This window comes from Atractosteus spatula, chromosome 10 (assembly GCF_055471065.1).
Source record: "Atractosteus spatula isolate fAtrSpa1 chromosome 10, fAtrSpa1.hap1, whole genome shotgun sequence".
In the NCBI taxonomy this organism is placed as follows: domain Eukaryota; kingdom Metazoa; phylum Chordata; class Actinopteri; order Semionotiformes; family Lepisosteidae; genus Atractosteus; species Atractosteus spatula.
In genome coordinates this window covers 10,573,700-10,596,740 of record NC_142715.1, presented here as the reverse complement: position 1 = coordinate 10,596,740, position 23,041 = coordinate 10,573,700, and the positions used below count along the sequence as shown (strand labels likewise).

The following is a 23,041-nucleotide window of genomic DNA, read 5'->3' as shown; positions in this document are numbered from 1 at the left end:
GTGTTCTCTCAAGTTGACTACTGTAATGCTCTACTTGCTGGGGTATCTATAACTACTTTGAACAAACTGCAGTATGTCCACAATTCAGCAGCTAGAATCCTGACCAGCTCTAGTGCAAGTGATCACATTACTTCTATCCTGAAGTCCTTGAACTGGCTTCCAGTCAAATTTCAGGTAGACTTGAAAATCCTCATGCTCACCTATAAGGCTCTGCATGGCTTGGCATCTCAGTAGCAGTTTGATCTATTATCACCCTACTCCCCACCTTCGCTCTTCTAATTCTGGTCTCCTAACTGTCCCCCAAGCCTGTCTTCACTGTATGGGTGACAGGGCCTTCTCCTGTTATGCCCCCAAGCTCTGGAACTCTATGTCCAAGGATACCAGAGTCACCTTCCCTAAACTCCTTCAAATCCAGACTCAACACCTTGTTCTGTAGAAGAGCTTTACTGAACTGGTTCCATTCTTTACCACTCTGCTTCTACTTTTCTTCATACCACATACGGGAAGTATTCTTGAAAGGGGAACCCTCACAAATATTTCAATTAATGGGTCTCACTTCCCTTGAATTTCTCCACTCCATTTCAAACCTATGAACCATAAAGAAACAAGGGGAGGCAGAAGGGTCTTTCACAGCTTTATTGAAATGTTGCCATTACAAGGCAAGTGGAGGCAGGAAAGTCACAAGGGCCAGGCTGGAGCCTTCATTCAGGCACCTGGGGAGGAAGAAGAACAATCCAGCTCAACTGCAGGACACAAACCCCTACAGGAGCTCCTCCTGCCAGACCCTACCTGTCCACTGGCCAACATCTCCAAAGTCCTCTGCTCCCTCCACATCTTCACTGGAGCTCTGAGGGTCTCCCTCCTCATCCTCAGTCCAGTCAGCTCCCACATCCAGAGGACCCTCTACTGGTGCCACAGCCACCCGACTGCTGGTCACCAGGCTCCTGGCACCTGTGGACAAGCAGCACCCAGGAGTGAGGGATCTGCTATACCCAGAAACCCACAGTGATGCTACTCATCTAAACAGTCCCTTTGTCCAGCATGGGATCATTCCTCAGTTGTCCAAGCATGGTTGTCTCTTGGGCAGAGATGCATCCACCAGGGATAGAGAACCAGACCCACCTTCATTCCGGCTGCCAGCACACCTGGACTCACAGCAGGCACAGACCTCATGGTCACCATACAGCTCCTCCCACCTGAAGGAGAGGAGGAGGACAGGTGAGGCCTCCACCTGGCAAGTCCCAGAGCACCCTCAGCAGGCTCCTTGCAGAAGTACCTCTTAGCCTCCCTGTTGTAGGTGCAGGACTTGGTCCCTGGTGTTGCTTTAGCAGGAGCCACAGCCATGACACAGTGCATGTACAGCTCAGTCACTTCATGCTGCAAAAGGGAAGGTCACAGCATTAAGGGATCAAGGCCAATAGAGGGACAGAGAAGGACCTTCTGCCATCTGTGAAGTCAAGCTGGCAGCTCTACGCACTACAGCTGCCACAGTCTGGTTCACATCTAGATCATGGATGTGAAAGCAGACCATGGATCAGTAGAGCAAGAAGGCTGAGCAGCCTTTGAGAGCAGTACCTTCCTGGACAGCTTCTTCTGGAAGAGGAAGGCATCAATTGTGAAGCGCAGCACATCCTTCTGCTTGGAGGGGACAAACCTGGACAGGCAGCCATCTGCCTTGCTGTCCACCATGCACCTGGGGACAAGGACAAAGATGAACCCCTGCAGGCTCTCGGAGCTCCTGCCCACCTCCCCTCCCAGAAGGGGCCGTACCCCAAGTTGTCGATCACGGGGAAACGGGGCTGGGAGTGCTGGTCTGGTTTCTCCGTTACGTAACACGAGTGGATGTACAGCCTCTGCTCCACTGTGGCAAAGTAGGCAGTGGCCTGGAAGTACATGGGCTGACCCAGGAAGTACTCATCCTTAGGAGAGAGCCGGACCCAGCGGGCTGGAGAGAGAGGCAGCATTACACCTGCACACAGCACCCCCTGCAGGCAGGAGGAGCCACTCACTCAAGGAGCTTACAGTTGGTGGTGAGCAGGACAAAGCTGTGCTTGTTCTTCAGGTCCTTGAAGAAGGTCCTTCTCCTGGCCCACGTGGGGACATAGCCAACCTTGTAGGAGTAGTGGAACCTGCAGGACAGAGGGGGGGATGAGGGGCTTCTGGACACTTTCCCCAGTGGCTTCTCAGCAGCAGCAGAGCCCTGCCTACCTGTTGTAGGAGCACTTGACCGGCACAGAGAAGGGAATGAAGCGATGCACAGGTGCACTGGAGGAGGGCGGGGCATAGCGGAGAGTGTTGGAGTACATCAGGCGGCCCTGGACAACCTGCAGGGTTACAGAGGAAGGGATATTCCCAGGAAAGGCAACCCCGACACTAGCCCTACAGCTCACATCGATACACTGCCTGTAGATGAAGCCCCGCTTACTGATCGCTCGGTGCCACACTCATGAAGCCCGTAGATGAAGTAGAAGTAACGGCGTGTGGTTCGGCTGACGCTGCAGTCGCCAAGGTCACCTCCGATGGCCGACAGCTGAAGCCGAACAGGAGCCGACTGACCCTCACGTACATCCTGTTGGAGTCGCACCACACAGCCACTCCTCGGGTGCCCCCGATGGCCGGGCGAGCCGGCTGCCGCCCTCCCTGGGGAGGAAACAGGACGCTCTTGATGTAGGCGGGTAAGGGCCGGCTGCCGGCTTCATCTTCTCCTTGTCGAAGTAGGGCGAGTACGCGTCTCTGGACACGGGAAGGCGGCGGAAGTCGGGAGCCAAGGACTGCGAGTCATTCTCGCTTGCAGACAGGTCTTCGGAAGGCGCATCTGCCAGGCTCAAGTCCTCCAACTAGGCTGCGTCTTCGAGAGCCGGGAAGTCGGCCTGGAGCGCTAATTCCCGAGAGTCCAAGCCAGCCGGCCCGGCGGAGATCAGTGCGGGGAGCCCGGCTCCTGCGCACAGGCACAACACAAAGAGAAACGAGCGCATCGCCAAATTGACGTCCCGCTAAACTGCTAAGTAAGACAAATAAACCCTAAACTGTGTTGAAGCAAGAGCATAAAGTATGAACGCGCTGACTAGGTTTTTATACTGGCAGGACCTGCTACCACACACCTGGTCACACTACCGATCAATCAACACAATCAGTTACACACAGAGACCCGGATTGTTCTCAGCGTCTAATTTGAACCAGTTCCAGTCTGAGGCGGGACTCCGTGAAGCCGCCTGCACACTTTCCCGTGTGTATCTGACCTCAGCGGAGGAGTTCCACGCAATTTCGACAGAATTAAATCACCCACACGTGTAAAATTTGCTCAGATTAATTTATTGTTCAATTAGTTTCTAATTTCCGAGGACAGTGTGTTAAACTCGCTGTCAGACAGAGTACGGAACATGCGACACGTCCCTCCACACTTTATCGAGGGGGCTGTTCTATCAACACGTACCGCAATGAAAATAATTTTACTATTTTTCATGTGTAATTACATGTCATATTAAAATGTGTAATACAAGCATTTCTTTGCTTCCCAGTAAAGAAATACTGATCAGCTTTTGACATGATCTGATAATAATTTGTCTGATTTTCCAGAGATCGCTTTTGCTTCGCAGCACTGAGAACCAATGGAAGCCCGTTTCCGCCAGGGAGTAAAAAAAAACGCGCTATGGTATCTCAGAATTGTGACTTAGAATCTCAGAATTGCGACCTAAAAACTCAGAATTGCGACTTAGTAACTCAGAAATGCGACTTAAAAACTCAGAATTCCGGCTTTATATCTCGTAATTGCGACTTTATCTCTCACATTTGCGTCTTCGAAATAGCCCATATTTCATTGTCTGTCCTTTTGTTATTGTAACGGATTCGGGTTCCAGGGCTTGTGCCCCCGCCGCTCCCACCCTACTTCGTGTCTCACTGTATTGGTTCGAACCCAGGCCTTGCTAGCTGAGCTAAAGAAGACCTTCTTTTTTAAGTAGAAAAGGACATACAATGGAAATATGTAAAAAGTATAAGTTTCAGATTTTATAATTGTGAATTCCTCTGGATGTGAAGTGTCTATTTCTCTATCTTATATCATATTCTGTCTCCGCTTTTGTATTTCTGGTGTTTCAATATTAAAAAAAAAAGCCCACCGTCCACTATTCCATCCGGGTACTATGGAAGCCTCACTGGCGGAAATGGGATTCCATAGTAAATAATGTAATTAATTTGATTTTTATCAGGGCACTGTACAAGACAAGTCTTCAGGCCTATAGATCCTATGATCTTGTACGATTCATCAATATAGTGTAACGGAACGGCCGACATACAATTTGTAGTTCAGGTGGGTAGCTGCGTCAGCATGCGTAGGCTGCAAAGGAACAAGTAATAGGTTTATTCCATGCTGAAAAAAAAGAAGAAACGTGTTTTCTTTCTTCCTTTTTTCAGCATGGAATAAACCTATTACTTGTTCATTTGCGACATACAATTTGTACGATCTGGTTGCAGTGTGGTGAGGGCACCGCCCTCCCCTGCGCATAACAGGGATGCTGGCCGCCGGGGCTAAAGAAAATGTTCTTTAGCTCAGCTGGCAAGACCTGGGTTCGAGCCAATACAGTGAAGCACGAACTAGAGTGGGAGTATCAAGGGTACAAGCCCTAGAACCCGAATCCGGCATAATAACAAAATGACAGACAATTAAATATGGGTTATTTCGAAGTTGCAAATGTGAGAGAGAAAGTCGGAGTTGTGAGTTACTAAGTCGCAATTCTGAGTTACTTAGTCGGAATTCTGAGATACCATAGCGCGTTTTTTTTTAACTCCCTGCCGGAAACGGGCTTTCATACATTTCAATTAGTCTGATCAGTGTAGGACAAGTTAATGTAGAATCATTACTATGTCTGTCTGTCTCTTGTTTGTATATAAATGAATGTCTTTGACAACTTAATGTTAGTTTTTAATTTAGTTTTACGATGTAGGTCATGCGTTAACATATGCACGAGCATACGAAATGTCTCACTCCTGATTCAGCTCATGCTCCATAGGAGAGAAGAGATTCCTCCTGCTTCTCGTACAATCATATCAGAACAGAAGCCCGTGTCACCCAGCTCTGATTCAAGAGCGACTCGCATCTTCAGCCTTTTTTTTATTCGTGATCCTAATTTTCTTTAGTTATGATCAATATTGAACTTTTTCTAAATAAAACGACAATAATCAAACATGCAGGCAGATTTTTAAAAAGTTTTAGGAGCTGACAGGGTGCCCCTTTGGAATAGTTGTCAGAAAATGTGAGAAAAGGAAAGGTACGTAAGCTCTCACACACAGCATTAGAGAATGGCATCTGATTGAAAAAAAAAAAACTACCTGTCTCCCCAGCATTTAACGGTGCTGTTGTTTTGATTTTACGTATTGTTAGCATTTTAATGAATTGTTAAAAGATTGATACACAAATCGCTAAATAAGAAAACGTAAAAACCCTAGCTGTAAGCAATTGGCCATTCATATTCCTGAATTTTAAATCCCTGTGTTTATCTGTATCCGAATGCCTGGTGCAGCTATTTTGAAAGCAGAGTCTATGATTTACTGTATTGCAGAAGCGTATTGTTGCCACCAAAGAAAAAAAATCCTGAGTTTACAGGAGTGAAAGAGGAAACAAATGCAAACACCGTTTAGAAAAAACACACACGTCTCAGGCCTTAACCATGACAAGGAATGGATTTGAACCTAGACGAGCAGAGCACAATGGATTAGCAATCCAAAAAGTGACTCCTGTTTAATTTTCTTTTCGCTTGCTCGATTTGTAGTACGCTCCTCAATCCTTACAACCGATAAACAAAACGGCTTCATGTGCCACAGCATTCTGCTGCAGGTACGGTTTGCACCGTGTATTAGGCGAACCCGAATTAAATATTTCAAATATGTGAAGAATTTCATGAAACCTGAAAAAAGATCACAGCCAAAGTCAGCAATTCGGAGCCTGTAGGCAGCTTCAACAGAACAAAACGATCTGAAGCCGCAATACTTTCATAGAGTGTATTGTGACACTCTAACCACGTTGTTGCTATTACTGCTACTTCTGCTGCCGTTGCTTTAAACTCTACTCAACGGGCAAGTAAAGTTGTACAAGGAATAGACTACTTTGAGCCGTCCAAATTCCATTATATGAATTTAAGCTTTGTTTTATTAATAACAGCATTAGTAATACAATGCGTGCTCAGAAACGTTACTTATTAGCTTATGAAGCAATAGTGTTTCCACAATTTGCGGTCTTCAAAAAGTAAACGCTGAAGTTTTTATACTTCCTTGTGAGCAGATCACCTTTGATTTAGAAAAGGAAAACTTACTCCCCTGTTGCTTTCATTGCAATATGTGAATCGAGACCCAAGCGCTAAGAAAGCTGAAAAACGCAGAAGTCATAAACCCGATTTTAATTTAGATACACATTTTCTAATGCAGCCTTCATTACAAGACAGTCTATTTCTCGAAAGCGTGTTATGTAAAAAAAGAGAAAAACGAAAATAAATGGATGACAATATTTAAAAGATGAAGATTTTACTTTTGAGAAATTGTCATTTTATGTATCTAGACGCTTTTCAACCACTGCTTTTAGAACTTTGCTGTGCTTCCTGAATCATTTTCAGTGTTATAAACTGGGGGTGGAGGTAGCGATCACTTTGTAGAGCAGTTGATAGGCTGGAGCTGTTCAGACTACTCTTGTTTTTTTCTCAAATGCTTCCATCATTTTTCTTCCACGGTAGGACGCGAGTGTGTACATGTGTTTGGTTTTCGTTTCACTGATTCTCATTGAAGATTTGGGAATTAACGATGAAAGAATCAGTAGCCAGGAAGGCAGAAGCTTTGGTTCTCAACGATCTTGAAGACACGCCCTTGTAGAGCAGCCTGTGATGATTTGTACTACAAAAGACCAAGTGCTCAGTGACGTCTGCGTTTACCGTTGAAACTTTTCATCTCAGGTGCATAAGCAGTTGTGTTCAACATAGCTGAGTGGCGCAGCAAAAGCGTGCTAGGTCCATAACCCAGAGATTAATGGATCAGAGCCATCCTCTGCTATACACAATTGATAAGCACACCATCAGTTTAATGAAGTGCATTGAAACTGATTTCTTCTCTCGTGTGTGCAAACTTCACACTTACGGCGCTCTTTAATCTTTACAAATACGCAGATGCACAAATGTTTCTTTGGTTGTTCTGAGATCCTTTATAGATTCCTCAAATCCTTCAAATGAACATCCATATCAGCACAATTATGTTTATATATTTTAAAATTAGGGTACATACAACAAAAATATCAATGTACATTTGTACAGTGCTCATTTAATACATTTAATAATGATTGTCAAGGATTGTCAAGTTCTCCAACAACTCTGTGTTATAATTTTAAAATATTTTTGCTAAGGATACACAAAAGGTGTATAAGGCATTCTCCCTACAGCCAGCTGAAGATAAAATTCCACATGTGAAAATGGTTTAAAACACACTCATTTCCTGCAAAGTTCAAGAGGGTTTTTAGCGGAGATTATGTTCACATTGAAACAATCCGAAGCGCGTCCCTGAGTGGGCTTGAACCACCAGCCCTTTGTTTAATAGCTGTACAGAGACACACTCCTGTTGCATTTCACCATTCACACATTTGTAGTTAAAGAAAATAAAATGCTGGCATTTTCCTGCCAGCCGGCAGAATTTCTTCGGCACTGACCAAGAATAACCAAGAACTTTATTTCATCTTTCGCAGGCTGTAATTTCCAAAAAAGGAAGTGAATACTTGTATTAAACTAAATCAAGCCGACGGAGATGCACTGCCGTTGTTTTGCTCCACTTTTCATTAAAAGGAGAAAAATTACCTGCTTTTTCTTGCAGTATTTCTTCTGTCCTGATAAGCAAGATTTGTATTTTATCTTTTAGAAGTTGTATGAATTTCTTGAAGTTCAGACACAACTTGTTCCAGAAAAGAAATGAACAGTTGCTTCAAAGTAAATCAAGACGTACAGTATGTCTCTCTCGCTGTGTGTGCTCTTATCTGTCCATCTCTCTCCTCTTCTCTCACTCTGGCAGTCTGTGCAGAGTATCTGAAGGGGATGTAACACCACTTGGCAAAGAAGAAAAATTCTCAGAGGCAGAATAAAAAATCATTATTCTCTTCTCAGTCAGATTCACAGCTCAGACTCACACTCAGACAGAAGCTCAACGCCGTACTGCTCTCTATCCTCACAATCCAGAACCAGAAGATATTCAGACAATCAGTGCTGCTACATGAACAATATCAGACAGAACAGCCTGGACACAAGTCACATTTCCCCCTTTATCCTTTCTCCCAGCCCTCTTAGAGACATAAAAGAGCTCCTGGTTCTCCTCTCTGCGAACTGGGCTCAGGGGTCACTGATCTGGCAGTTGTGGGCTCTGTTCCAGGTCGGAAGGAAGAAGGTTCTATTAACCCTTTCCAGGACTTCCAGCCCTTCAGTATTACTTTCTTTACTGTATATCAGGCTCCAAATATGTTTTTTAAGTGTTTTATAACACAAGTGAGTGTGGAATTATCTTTGTATTTATGTTATAAACACCAGTATTGACACTCTGATCAGTATATTGATTATTAGTAGCCAAAGGCCGATGGTCGTGACTACAATAGTGACCAGTTGACCAGTCTGTAGCTCTGAGCAGTGGGACTCAGATCAAACAGAAGAAGACCTGTCTGTGTGTGATTCTACACCAGCCCTGGGATTCAGCTGCTCTCACAAGTGTCTCACAGACAGTCTTATAAATGTACAATTAGATGAAGTCTTGTAACAGTTATACAGTTAATTTAAATCATCAGACTACCTATAGAGCTGAGAGCTGGGTGAAAATAAAACCAGGATACACGTTTTAACCTACAGGAACGTGTCTGATCCTCCTGGCTTCTATACTCTGATGATTCGTGTAAAACCCTTGAAAGCGCTTATTTCAGGGACTCATGCTCGTTCTCTACTGCTCCACACGGGTACACTTTGTAACACATTAATCTGTGAAGTAAACGCTTTTCTTTTTGCAACATTTCGAGTACCTCTGGCATTCATGAAAAAGACACTCAAAAGCAGCAGAGACGCGCTCTGCTCTGTCAGAATAAGCGCTGTGACGTTACAGACACCAGCCAGAGTGCCGGGATCAGAGAGAGAGAGACCACGGGAGGTGCACAGAGTGCACGGAGAAGAGTTATTGATCACTTATCTATCGACAACCAATTATTTAAACTGAAGAACCGTAGAAAAATCGATTAACTTCACCGATTGGTGAGTACTGATTCATTTCTTGACCCTGTTTAAGTATCTAGAAAACGGTTAATAAAGACTGTATCAACCAATTACCATAGTGCGTTTAGGGTTAATAATGTTCAATCCGAAATTAAACAATGATTATTCATATTATTATTTAGGTAACTGTATCCTAGAGCTAGAAAATGATATTTCAAGTTCATAAATGTATGTAAGTAACAGTTTAAATGCATATTTCCAGTGTTTATAAATCATAAGAATGGTAGTCACGGCAACAGGCGCCCCGTCACTCCTCGCGTCTAAGTGTCTCGCATTTGTCACAGAGAGCGGTGTGACGTCATGGGTAGCAACTAATACTAATATCAGTGTCTTCATGTTAATATTAGTGAGATTACAACTGGTAGTTTTAATGCGAGTGTTCATGTGAGTATCAATGACAGTGGCACTACTGATTGTTTTAGTTTTAATGTTCATATTCATGTTAATATTAATTATAATTATAGTTTTACCGTTGAAGTATATGTAGTATTTATATTTGTGTTAGTTATCGTGTATCTGTAGATAAGTGTGTTTGTGGTATCTGTGCGAGTGTGGGTGCGTGTCTGGAAGTGTGTGGTGTCTGTGTGTGTGTGTGGGTATGTGTCTGTGAGCTTGTTGTGTCTGTTAGTGTGTGAGCGTGTGGGGTCTCTGAGTGTTTGGTGTCTATAAGTGTGTGTCTATGAGTATGCGTAGTGTCTATTTGTTTCTGTGAATGCATGCCTGAGAATGTGTGTGTATGGTTTGTGTCCGTGAGTGTGTGGTGTCTGTCAGTGTGTAGTTTTATATTTGTATGTGTGGGCATGTCTGTCAGTGTGTGTAGTGTCTATGTGAGTATTAATGATGATAGCATTACTGATAGTTTTAGTTTTAATGCTAGTATTTATGTAATATTAGTGATACTTATAGTGTTAGTGTCAGAGTATTAACACTCATCATCATCATGTTAATTTTCATGAGAGTATTACTGTTATTATAAGTATTATTAGTCTAGTAGTAGTTTTTGTCAGTGTTAGTAACAATGATAGTGTAAGTTTTGGTAATAGTGTTACTGTTGTAATATTAGCAGTATCTGCATTAGTGTTAGTTATAGTGTATTTGTACCTAAGAGTGTATGCGGTGTCTATGTGCGTATATAGTGTCTATTTGTGTATCTGTGAGTCTGTGAGTGTATATATGTGAGTGTGTGAGTGTCTTATTGTGTGTATAAAGGTGTGATGTGTCTGTGAGTGTAAATGTGTGTGAGAGTGTAGGCGTACAGTATATCTATTAGTGTGTGTGAATGTGTGTGTAGGTGGGCTTGGGTTCCACTGATGTGTCTGACAGAAGTGACCCATCAACAGGTGTTGAGTTCCAGAGCCGCTTGCAAATAAAAAGACTTTCTAGAGTCCAGACCAACGTCCAGAGAGCTGTGAGTTCTCTGTTTTTATCAGTATTAGTAATAATGACAGAAGTAATTCCCACGCAAATGATTATTAACCAAAACAGCCATCAGAAAATATCGCCTTTGCAATGATGTCACTCCTCTTCTTCATGAATTTTCTTTAATGACAGGACATTTCTCTGTCTGAGTGCCTGCTGTGAATAGTGTGACAAGCCATTTCTTTCCAATATTTTCTAGTTCAGTTATTTATTTATATACAGAATATTATTCTCATTAAGAATATTTTACCTGCAAAGTCACAGTGAAACTACTACGGCGAATTAACTTTTTATGGGTGGAAAACGTTCAAAAGACTTAATGCTCCAGGGAAGGCTTGAACACACAACCTCATTATAACTCCACTGTGCACAGCTACACACACTGACCAGCTGTGCCACTGGACCTCTCTAAGGCAGGCTCCTACACCAACTGTAAAACTGGCACAAACGTAGGGCGAAACACGGGGTTTTGGCTGTGGATACATCTCCACATGGGGGAAAGGGACAGTCAAATAGTAAAGAAAATAAAAGAGAAGGAACTGAAATATACAGTATGTGCTCACTGTAATGTAGGAAGAGGTGGTCAACAAGCAAAACAGCTTTGCGGATAATGTGAAGCGACATTGTTTTGTGTCAATTAGCCCATGGATTTCGCTTCATGTGCCTTAACCTGTGCAATTTGTATGATTGTTGAATGAGATTGGTTTCTTCACAAGCCCGGTCAATTGCCAGTGGAGAGCTTGACGACGCACACCTTCATGAAAACTCTCTTTAAGATGATCACACCTTTCATTGTCAAGTCGCCTCCTTTGCATACAATAGTAGCACCAACACTAAGAGAAAGGATGAGAAATGGCTTTTATCAAGTGATTGCAGTGTTTGTTGGACTGAGGATCCTTGTGTGCTGAACTGGCCTCTGGAGAACTGTAGTGCAGTAAAAGAGAAGATTTGTATCACTCAAGACTAACGGAACAGAACAATACAATTACAATACTTTTATGAGAGTAAATAATACTGGTGCATCACAGTTCTTATAATGGTGAAAATAGGAGCACCTTCTCTACATTTTTGACTGACGTATTTAAACGGCAAGAAATACTATCACTATGCAATTAATTAATGCAGTTGAGCTCCTCTAAATGTTCTAGTCTGATGAAACAATGTATAGAATTAGGTGACAATATCGGAATTCATTCAAATGCACAAGATTAATTTTCAGCAGCAAAAATACGCTCGAAAATATTTTACAAGAAAGAAACCTTACATTCACCCTCTACATTAGCAGAGAACAGTAGGACAGTTAGTGTCACTGGACACTGCATCACAGAGGCTGATCTTTTCGGACTTCAGTGAGTCTTCCGACTTGTCGTAGCTGTTGAAGAAGCACCTGTTGAATCTCAACCGAGATTTCCTGAGAGATCGTTCAGCGAGCGAGTCCTCCCTCTGGACTCCGCACTGAGCTGAAAGCTGCGCGAATTCCTCACTGTATGTCCTGTACTGTTACATCCATTCTTGTGTATGTGTTATCTTGTGTTATCTATGTGTAAAAATGTGACAGGAACACATCGAACTTTTTCCATGTGTGAAGGAAAATGCTAAAGAGCCTGAAAACTTTGAACATTTAAGTTAATGTGCTTTATATACTGTATATTTTTTACTTTACTTTATATGCTTGGGGTGGCTAAGGATCTGTGCCTGTGGCTGGAAGGTTGCTTGTTCAAATCCCTCTGCCGGCAGAGGAATCCTACTCCGTTGGGCTCCTGAGCAAGGCCCTTAACCGCAACTGCTCCAGGGCACCATACAATGGCAGACCCTGTGTTCTGACCGCAGGCTCTCTCCTTATCTGTGTGTCTCATGGAGAGCAAGCTGGGGTATGCAAATTGTAAAGGGTTAATAAAGTGATGTTATTATTATTCCTTACAGCAGAGCAAGCAAATTGTTACAAAAAACACCAGCTAATGTCCACCAGCGGAATTAACATTAATATACTGTAAGGTGCTGTTACTTGGGAGTGTTAATCTACAGATAAATTAAACAAATGGCATTTATAGCTCTAAAGAGGTTAACATAGACGTCTGTAACAGATCTTTTCAGTTAATTGCTGTTCCTCTGACTTGGTGAGCCTTTGGAATTTTAAAAGCGTTTTGCTTGCCTCTCGTGTGGTCTGTGTACCAGTCCATTAAGAGCCCCACTATCACTGTGTCGTGTGTGGTCCTACACAACTACACAGCTATCGACTAGAGTCGTCTTCTGTCCGTTGGTAGTTGAGAACAGATTTAATACAGAGCTGCGCAGAAATTTCTGTGGCAAATATCGCTGCAGAACTAGCCCGTGCACAACAACGAAGAGAAAAAGAAATACCACAGTGTTGCCCATAAGAGGGAAAAATAGAAATCAATTGTTCAAACAATTACAACATTCTTACAGTGGTCTCATGTTATTTTTCTTGCCATAAGAACAGTGGGATTGTTCAGTTGTATTGTTCCCCAAATGGTTGAATAATAATAATAATGATAATAATAGTGGTGGTAGCTGATCGTTCTTGTCCGTGGCAGAGTGACCTGTGCGAATAAAGTATGTTGATTTATTCTCCACAAGGCATCACTTTAGCGTGGGTTTTAACCCATTCAGTGCTTATTTCAACTAACACCACGTTCCTTTTTCTAGGTCTTCAAATAGTTTACAATGTAGAGGTATCTTTAGTAATAAGAAAAAAGCTGCACCTCGGAGATCCATCTCACAAAAGCAAAGACTTTTTAAAGTGCACTTATGAGCAGTAGAACCTTAAGGAGTTCTCTCTCCTAGATATTAAACGTGCAGATAATGAAATCAGTGATTTACGATTTCCGCAACCTTCCAATAAATACATCTAAGACATGTAACAAACACATTACGCAGCTGCAGTGGTGCATTTGGTCAGTGTGCAGTACATAGTGGAGTCATGCTGAGGTTGTGAGTTCAAGCTTCACCAGTGGCAGTTTTGCCTGTGATTTCAGCTGCAGAAACTTGCTGTTGGATTTAGGTTGGTTCTTCTGTTACTTTTTCCGCTCGATGGAGCTTTATTAATGCAGGCACACCTGCTTCCTCTGCATTTTATTTTATCGCTGCTCACAAACCAACATACTGCAGACACCTCTGATACTGTTAATGCTTGTGGGCCACGTGTTCCTGCTGTCAGCCTATTATACCATGTTCATGCGCGTCTAGAAACATTACTGCTCTAGTACAGGAGCGAAAGACTAAATGAAATCACACCCACTTTGAAAAAATCACGTTTGACAAACCATAGGATGACGAGATTGGGATTCTTTGGTTGTTCGAGTACATAAATCAAAGACACTGCGTTCAGCATATTCACATCAGGCTCTCGGACAGAGATAAACCCAGAGAAAATCTTCTCACGTTTTAATCTGTAACTGCAGGAATCAACAAATTGTTAATTATTTCAACTTCACTTACAATTTTTAAACAATTTACAAACCCCACAGTGGAAGACATTTGGCTCCGGCACACATCAGTTGCTTGGGATATCATTGTAATATTTAATTTGCTTTCCCGTCACACCACTTTTATTAATAATGAAGTTTATCAATACACGTTTATTTAAAACATGTCATTTATTATTGATACAGTTTCATTCTGTCTTTATTAGGAGCTGTATCACAGCTAATGCATGTAAAGCCTTCAGGATGCGATGGTGAGAGTTCAGTTATCCCAGGGAGTGAAGAGAACTGAAATTTAGTAAATACATATTTTAATACAGTGTAAATCTTCAAAGTGTTCTGTCACTTCAAAAGCAAATTACAGGAGCAGGGATTGAACCCACCTAGACATTTGCCAATGGGGTCCTACTGTAAGTCCAACAGCTTAACCACTCAGCCATCCTGGGCAATAGTTTCAGCTGCTCAATTGCTCAGCCATCCTGGTTTCACCTCTCCAGCTCTGTGTTACACAGTTCATTGAATATATTTGTTATATTTTTGCATGGAATGAGACTGTACACTGGTGGTTCCCAGGGGAAAACAGGGTTATTGAGCCATTGGGTATTCTGAGAATAAATTGGGTGGGTGAATGTAACCGTGCGGTAAAGTAAAACAGTCCTCTTAGATGAAGCGCTACAGATGCAGCCCCTGAAAGTGTATAAGACTTACATTTATAGTACTGCTGACACAAATGGAGCCTCTACATCAGACCGAAATAGCGATGTGTTCGCTTAATTGTGCGTAGGATCTCCTCATGAATCTATCTCATTCATCAGTGGAAATAGAAGCCATTACAATACGATACATGTTCACCTTCAACCCTGCAGCTGTTGGACGTGCTTGTTTTGGGACTATTTGCAATGAGTACCGAATTATGAGTTAGGTGTCCTTACTGGTATCTTTTAAACTGTGAGGGACATTGGGTTATATACAAACAGGACAGAGACACAGTAATAATCCTATATTAATGTGTCCTGCATTTTAATTTACTGATCAGATAAATTGAAATGTTCTGATTCAGAGCCCCTGCAGTTTGTGCTAATTATAACCACAACAATACACCTGAGTCCTGAGCACCACACTGAGCACAGGTTAAGCTGGGCTCTGACTTTGTTCAGCACGACTGCTTGTTGCAGTTGAGCTCAGAGCTGGAGATGATCTCCATATTCTACTGCACTAACTAGTCCGAAACTTAGTACACAGTACACACCTTCTAAATGAAGTCAGGTTGTTAAAAAATGTAACCAGCACCCTGTCACAGAAACAGACCGCGGTCTCTCGCGCGACAAGCGAGGTTACTCAGCACTGTACTAACGAGTAGCGCGTGTCCGGAACTGAGCGTGAGCTCTGTTTACTGTCAGCAGACATTTCCTCTTTTCCAAAGACGTTTTCGACTTCGCTAAGCTTTTTAAAGACGGTCATAAACGCTCATGAAGTAATTCATGTCAGTTTGAAGTCTGTCTCTGTTGCCTCGGCTCTTGATGAAGAAAAGCCGTGAATGGGAGACTCTCTCTCTGAAGAAGTGTGCCGTCACCCTGCAAGAGCCATCAATCACCGAGGCAACCACTGAGACAATTAACATTGAACACGTGAAATGCGACATGTTGTGATTTTTTTCCCACTTAAGGCTCCTATCGTTTTTACTCTAACGAGAAAAAGAGTACTTATTAGAAGTACGATTTGAACAAACGTCTCCAGAGGAAACTGCGACCTGAACGCCTTAGACCACCAGCCATCTTGCCTGTGGTTCTTATAATGAATTATATATTTTATTTCTTTCTCCTCGTTGATAAGAAAAAAAGTGAAATCATGTAATAAGAGAAATGTCTTTTTTCATGAGGAAAACCAGCACAAGCAAATGAAAAGTTTAGAGCAGCGCTCAATAAAAACGATCAGAAACCGACAGCGCTTATAATGCGGATCAGTATATTCCGATACCGCTGGTTCTGCAGAAGAAATAAGAAAAGCCGAACTCCTAACACTGTGTTGCCATTAAGGCTACTTAGTTAAAATAAAATTGTATCGTCACCTTTTTAAACGTGATTGTTAGAGACCTGTTGAATCTCAACTGGGGTTTCTTGAGAGATCGTTCAGCGAGCCAGTAATAAGAAAACTACTTCGCTTCCAATCTCTCCTGTCACTGTAAACTCGGACGTGATGTTCCGCAGATGTGCAGTGTGTGCTTTTCCTCTTGTTGTATTCAAGAGTACTCACTGTGTGAGCTCCTCACTGCGTTTCTTTTACTTTTCCTGTGATTATCTACGTGGAATGCGGTGACAAAATAGTCTTGAACATTTTCGGTTTGTGAAAGGAAACACTAAAGAAAATACAAGTAATGAACTTTTAAAATAACCACAGTACAGCTAGAAGAGTGGAAGATAAAATACGATTTATAATGAAATTTATAATACACTTAAGGGAAACACAGCCGCCCGAACAAGGACTTGAACCGTGGACCCTCAGATTAAAAGTCTGATGCTCTACCGACTGAGCTATCCGGGCACTGAAAGAAAAGTGCCACTGTCGGGATCCTCGCAAGTCACATGTCTCTTCTTGTGCCGAAGCGCAGTCATACCTGACCCGTCTGGAATGTCTACTAACAGACTTCAGCCACAAGCGACGGCACCACTCCCAGTAGAATGACTGAGAAATACAGCATGACATGGGGAGGTAAGGGGCTCCCACAATTCATCTTTCCTCACATTACTGATTTTTTCAATAGCATTTTAACCTTTTTTCACATTCAGATTTTTTTCCCATTTAATAAGATCTTTTAATCAACAACATTAAGAAAGAAAACAAATGGAACATTTTTTGGAACAACAATTTAAAAAAAACCTTTCAATGCCTTGGTTCTATAACTGTGCACACCCTTTATAAAGGGAGTTGTAACTATGCTGAAATTTAAAGAGCATTTCTGCAGAGAAAACAAAACACTTTTTCTGCCTTGATGTTAAGCTCAGGGAGCCTGCCTTTTAGAAATTCTATCTCTAAACACCTTATGCAGCCTCCTGAGAGACTAACAAATATTGTTTTGAGAAATTGGCTCACACACCGGAAGGCACTAACGTTTCTCTTCGTTAGAGTATGTGAATAACTGTTTAACCCAAAATGTTTGGAATTGTGATTTTGATAAAATTCAATAAATAATCTATCACCAGCACGAAATTATTATGAAAGTAAGATTTTTTTATCATAAACTGTAAGACATGAAGAGAGTTTACAGGTCGTATCCTTCGCTTTGTCTCTTAAATTAAGCGTTCAGGATTCAAACCGGTGTTCGGACTGTTGTGTTTCTTGAATTTCTTGTAATCTTGTAATCATCAAATGTCGATGTCCATCAGTGTTTTTCTCGGTTATACAATGGAATTCGCGCAGTTTTCAGCTCAGTGCGGAGTCCAGAGGGAGGACTCGCTCGCTGAATGATCTCTCAAGAAATCCTGGGTGAGATTCAAAAGGTGTCTTCTTCAACAGCCACGACACGTCTGAAGACCTCTGGATTTCCTGAATCTGACATAAAATTAGTTCAAATCATTTGGTAGTTAACAGAACTAAATGCTTTAGAGGTACATTTAAAACAGCAGAGCAACACCATAGCACTTCGAGTGTGCCTGAATTTAATTTTATAAACCCGGTGGTACACCAGGACGTGCATTGAAGTGAAAGCAGGAAGCGCTGCGATATGCACTGTGCAGATCCCGCCACACTAAGAGGTGATAGAGTCTGTTCGATGCACAAAGAACGCTTTGAAAAGCGTCCAAAGCAAGTCATTCCGAGTTGGTCGTTTGTGTTTTCCGTTCAGACGCGAAATGCACGCATGGAAGCATGGAAGCCCTGCGACATGGTGAGGGGGTCTGTTCGATGCACAAAGAACGCTTTGAGGGGGTCTACAAGTCATTCCGAGTTGGTCGTTTGTGTTTTCTGTTCAGACGCGAAATGCTGAAATGATCTCTCGGCTCCTCGGTTGTCATTTCTGCTCCGTAAAGAAATCACAGCACGCGTCGGCTTCCAGCACGGTTGGTGGGGACACGATGCCGGGGGTCGGAGAGAGCGATGTCTTCCTCGTTAGTATAGTGGTGATTATCCCCACCTGTCACGCGGGAGACTGGGGTACATCAGGACGCGCATTGGAGTGAAAGCAGGATGCGCTGCGACATGCACTGTGCAGATCCCGCCACACTAAGAGGTGAGTGGGTCTGTTCGATCACAGCGCTAGGCGAATCCCCAATCCCCTTTTGTGCGTGGCGACAAAAGAAGCCGCTCTGTTTCGAACCAGGGAACTTTCGCGTGTGAGGCAAACGTGATAACCACTACACTACGGAAACGGTGGCAAACCCTTCCCAGCGGCCCAGCGCTGAGTTTCGCCAATGCGATTCAGCTGCTTCCAGTGCCTTTATTAAAGTGTGCTGATGGACCGTGCTCTCTTTCCAGAGACCAGCACGCCTGTCATGGACGGAGCAGGAAAGGCGGCGCCACATTCTACAGCCCTCTCCACGCAATCGACGAAATCGGGCCACTGAAGTGGAGAAAATCGCCTCTCCAGAAAGTGCAAATATCATCTTGGAGAGTATAAATCCTATTGCCAAAGGTCAGCCCTGTCTACCAGAGTAACCCTCCCACCTCCTGCAGCGATGATCAGCTCGTCTCACACGCGAGAAGTCTTCGGTTGGAAACAAGCGCCCCCTCTTCTCGCGCGTTTTGCACGTTCGAGTGCTTTTAATGCGGCTCCTTCGTACACGGTGCTGATCTTTTGGAAAGCAGGAGGCAAAACTGACACGTTCCCATACCGGGAGTCAAACCCGGGCCGCCTGGGTGAAAACCAGGAATCCTAAACGCTAGACCATATGGGAGCACACAACCCCGCTGTTCCGGGCATCATGCAAGCAAACTACATAAATATGAGAAAACACGCAAGAGAGTTGTCACTCAGAGTGTCGAAGGGTCGATGTATACTGGGGCTCAGTTGAAATGCAACGTCAGGACTTTGCCGAATTAGGTCACACGAAGAGAGCACAGCCTTTTCCGCCCTGCCGTGTGTGTATCGGTAACTCGCCGTGATCGTATAGTGGTCAGTACTTTGCGTTGTGGCCGCAACAACCCCGGTTCGAATCCGGGTCACGGCAGAATAGGGGTGTCTGCTTTTACTACTTGCGCGAATGAAGGCAAAAAAAAGCCAATCGATGTGAACGAACGGCGCTTTACAGAGGAGTACTACCTGACTGGATCGTTGATGAACGACAGAGGCCACTCCGACCTCTTCTCGGTTTTCTTCAATGACTTACTAAGTATCTTCTTCCCATTCGCCCATGCAGGGGAAGCCAGTTACACCAAAGCAAACGCAGGGAAGTGCATTTCAAGCAGAGACCAGGAGGGACTTGTTTACACTGAGAGTGGTCGGAGAATGGAACAATGCGCCCAGCCCTGTTGCTGGAGCCGATTCTTGATGAGATCTTGGGCTCACTTGGGCTCCCCCACTGGATGCTAATCTTTCTGTTGTTCTTGCAGGTCCTGCGCTGCTTTTGAGCCGACAGAGCTCGTCCTGGTCTGTCGGCACAGCCCAATTGCAAATGATCGGCTCCGCGTACAGAAGGAACGTGCGTTTGGTACAAGAGTGCATGAAGGCACCGGAAATACATTGGGAACAAATGACCGGTCGCTCAAGACCTCTGTGAAGTACAGGAGCGTGCAAAAAGAGGCTGTTTCCGCCCGGTCTCGAACTGGGGACCTTTCGCGTGGTAGGCAAACGTGATAGCCGCTACACTACGGAAACCTGCAGGGACCGCTGCTGGTGTCTCGCTTGCGTTTCGGGCTGAGAAAGGGAAGAGTCACTTTAGGCAGGGGGCGCTGGAGAGAGGAACAAAGGGCGCGATGAAACAAAATGCCGAAACCCGGGATCTAACCAGGGACCTTTAGATCTTCAGTCTAACGCTCTCCCACCTGAGCTATTACGGCGGTGCACAGAGCACACAGCCACCTGCTCCAGCCTTCCTGTGTTGCGGCATGAGCGCACCAAGAGGAGCGGGAGAGTGTTGCAGGAACGTCACTCAGAAGGAAAGCCACCCAGCTGCGCCCTCTGAGCTCTGTCCAGCGCATCTTCCTCGCATGGACTCCTGCCTGCGACGGGCAGGAAACAATTAGCAAGAACAGAACAGCACCCCATGGGTGTCTCATGACCACACCTTAGGTTGTGACACGTGCAGGTGTGAGGGGTTGCCGGGCTACTCTGGAGCAGAGCTTGGGCGGAGGGGGGGCGGGAAAGCAGACAAAGAGGTGACACCTCAAGGTCTGCACGATCACAGCTCTCCGCCGCCCCAGGCTTCCGCTCGATAAGCTACTGGACACACCCGCCCCTCCTCACACAGACCGTGGAAAAGCCCCCGAGTGGGAGGGCTCTCTCTTCCTCCCAGGAGCTCTTGGACACGACGCACAGACAGAGCGCGGGGAGCCGCCGCCTGCAAACACGGCTCCAGGCAGGACTCCACTCCGCAGGAGCTGCAGAGCAGAGGAGATGGGGGCAGCTTAGCTCCTGTGCAGAGACCTGAGCTGTTGTTGCTGCGGACGCTGTCTTTTCTGTTCTCGGGGTAGGAGTGAATGTTGAGTTGCCCTTAGAAATGAAGCAGAGCACTTCAACGGCACGGGTGTGTGTGTGCGCGTGCGCCCTGGTGATTCTGGGAGACAGATCGAACCTGGGCTAAAAGAGAGGGTGTTTAGCCCTCTTCCATTTGCTAGTTCAGAGTTGTACAACCCATTTGTATCTGCTAGGCGGCGCAGTCGTCGTGCACAAAGAACGCTTTGAAAAGCGTCCAAAGCAAGTCATTCCGAGTTGGTCGTTTGTGTTTTCCGTTCAGACGCGAAATGCTGAAATGAACTCTCGGCTCCTCGGTTGTCATTTCTGCTCCGTAAAGGAATCACAGCACGCGTCGCCTTCCAGCACGCTGGGTCGGGACACGATGCCGGGGATCGGAGAATGCAATGTCTTTCTTGTTAGTATAGTGGCAAGTATCCCCGCCTGTCACGCGGGAGACCGGGGTTCGATTCCCCGACGGGGAGTAGAAAGCTTTTCTTTTACCTCCTTAGAGAAAGGACTGCCTTTCACTTCTCTGTTTTCTTTCACTGCGTCGTGCACCTTTTTATTGCTCTCACTTTCAGAGCCTCCGCACGGCACACGATTCGACATCAGGAAGCACATTGAAGTGAAAGCAGGAAGCCCTGCGACATGCACTGTGCAGATCCCACCACACTTAGAGGTAAGTGGGTCTGTTCGATGCACAAAGAACGCTTTGATAAGCGTCAAAGGCAAGTCATTCCGAGTTGGTCGTTTGTGTTTTCTGTTCAGACGCGAAATACTGAAATGATCTCTCGGCTCCTCGGTTGTCATTTCTGCTCCGTAAAGAAATCACAGCACGCGTCGGCTTCCAGCACGGTGGGTCGGGACACGATGCCGGGGGTCGGAGAGAGCGATGTCTTCCTCGTTAGTATAGTGGTGATTATCCCCACCTGTCACGCAGGAGACTGGGGTACATCAGGACGCGCATTGGAGTGAAAGCAGGAAACGCTGCGACATGCACTGTGCAGATCCCGCCACACTAAGAGGTGAGTGGGTCTGTTCTGCGTGGCGACAAAAGAAGCCGCTCTGTTTCCACCGAGTTTCAAACTAGGGACCTTGCACGTGGGAGGCGGAAGTGATAACCACTACACTACGGAAACGGTGGGAAACTGTGCCCAGCGGCCCAGCGCTGAGTTTCGCCAATGCGATTCAGCTGCTTCCAGTGCCTTTATTAAAGTGCGCTGATGGACCGTGCTCTCTCTCCAGAGACCAGCACGCCTGACATGGACGGAGCAGGAAAGGCGGCGCCACATTCTACAGCCCTCTCCACGCAATCGACGAAATCGGGCTACAGAAGTGGAGAATTCTACAAGGCAGCGCCACATTCTACACATTCTATTGGGCCCGATTTTCTCGGTTCGAAACCGGGCGGAAGCAGGCCCGTTTCGTTTTTTGCCACGCACACTGTTTGCGGATTTGCCTAGCGCTGTGATCGAACAGACCCACTCACCCCTTAGTGTGGTGGGATCTGCACAGTGGATGTCGCAGCACATCCTGCTTTCACTTTAATGCGTGTCCTGATGTACCCCGGTCTCCCGCGTGACAGGTGGGGATACTCGCCACTATACTAACGAGGAAGACACCGCTCTCTGCTTAGTGAGCAAAACACTTACTTGGAGCATTGTGGGTGCTGTGGTTTAAATGCTATTGGTTTGTGAACAGAATACCCCTATCCCAGTGCATTGTGCCACATTAAATAAACGCACGAGAAAAAGAGATTCAGAACGCAAAGCTGTGTCAGTGTTCTGTGTAAAAAATCGGTTTGAACATCATGGGAGCTGTTTTTAATAAGCTGCTGAGTAAAGAATATTTTAATCTTCCTGCTGTCAGTAGTATTGTGCATATAGTTGACTCTTACCTTAATGAAAACAGGACGTAAAGGAAGGGTTTCAGAATTCAGACAAAGCTTTATTCCCGTGCTTACAGTCTGAGTAATTGGAGACTGCACTATTCTGTTGCCTATGGTCATATACGGGTTTTTCGCATGAAGCCGTATTGAACAGTATTTCTCGCGGTGTGAACTTGTGTATACAGCGGTCCCCCGAGTTCCAGTTAGTGCGTAATTACGCATCGATGAAAAACCGAAGGTTTAAAAAAGGATAATTAGCTCACTGATACTTTGATGTAGAGGGTGTGGAAATATCCACATGTCGTGGTCATTAAAATGCATTTGGTTTGAAGGCGTTCTGTGCTTCCGTTGCGAAGATATGGACAAAAGAATATTCGTGCTTGGTCAAAAAAATGTCATATAAACGAAAAAGTAA

At 44.6% G+C, this 23,041-nt stretch overlaps 1 protein-coding gene and 1 non-coding gene across 2 annotated transcripts; both read right to left on the bottom strand.

Moving 5' to 3' along the window:
* Positions 1 to 760: 760 nt before the first annotated feature.
* Positions 761 to 1,964, bottom strand: LOC148824965 (zona pellucida sperm-binding protein 3-like). The gene is made up of 5 exons (XM_088926439.1): positions 1,771 to 1,964; positions 1,576 to 1,693; positions 1,277 to 1,377; positions 1,123 to 1,196; positions 761 to 951 (listed from the first exon to the last, which is right to left on the bottom strand). The coding sequence occupies exons 1-5, from the start codon at positions 1,962 to 1,964 to the stop codon at positions 761 to 763; spliced, it is 678 nt and encodes a 225-aa protein (XP_088782565.1).
* Positions 1,965 to 19,867: 17,903 nt separating this feature from the next.
* On the bottom strand, positions 19,868 to 19,940 carry trnag-acc (transfer RNA glycine (anticodon ACC)). Its single transcript has one exon. It is a non-coding gene; the product is annotated as a tRNA-Gly (tRNA).
* Positions 19,941 to 23,041: the final 3,101 nt, after the last annotated feature.

Bases quoted from the DNA above. Each gene is read 5' to 3' on its own strand.
- LOC148824965 (XM_088926439.1), bottom strand. From the start codon at position 1,964: ATGCTGCCTCTCTCTCCAGCCCGCTGGGTCCGGCTCTCTCCTAAGGAT. The intron at 1,378-1,575 runs GTACTGCTCTCA...TCCCTTTTGCAG, and splicing joins AGAAGAAGCTGTCCAGGAAG to CATGAAGTGACTGAGCTGTA. The intron at 1,197-1,276 runs GTACTTCTGCAA...CCTCTCCTTCAG, and splicing joins TACAACAGGGAGGCTAAGAG to GTGGGAGGAGCTGTATGGTG.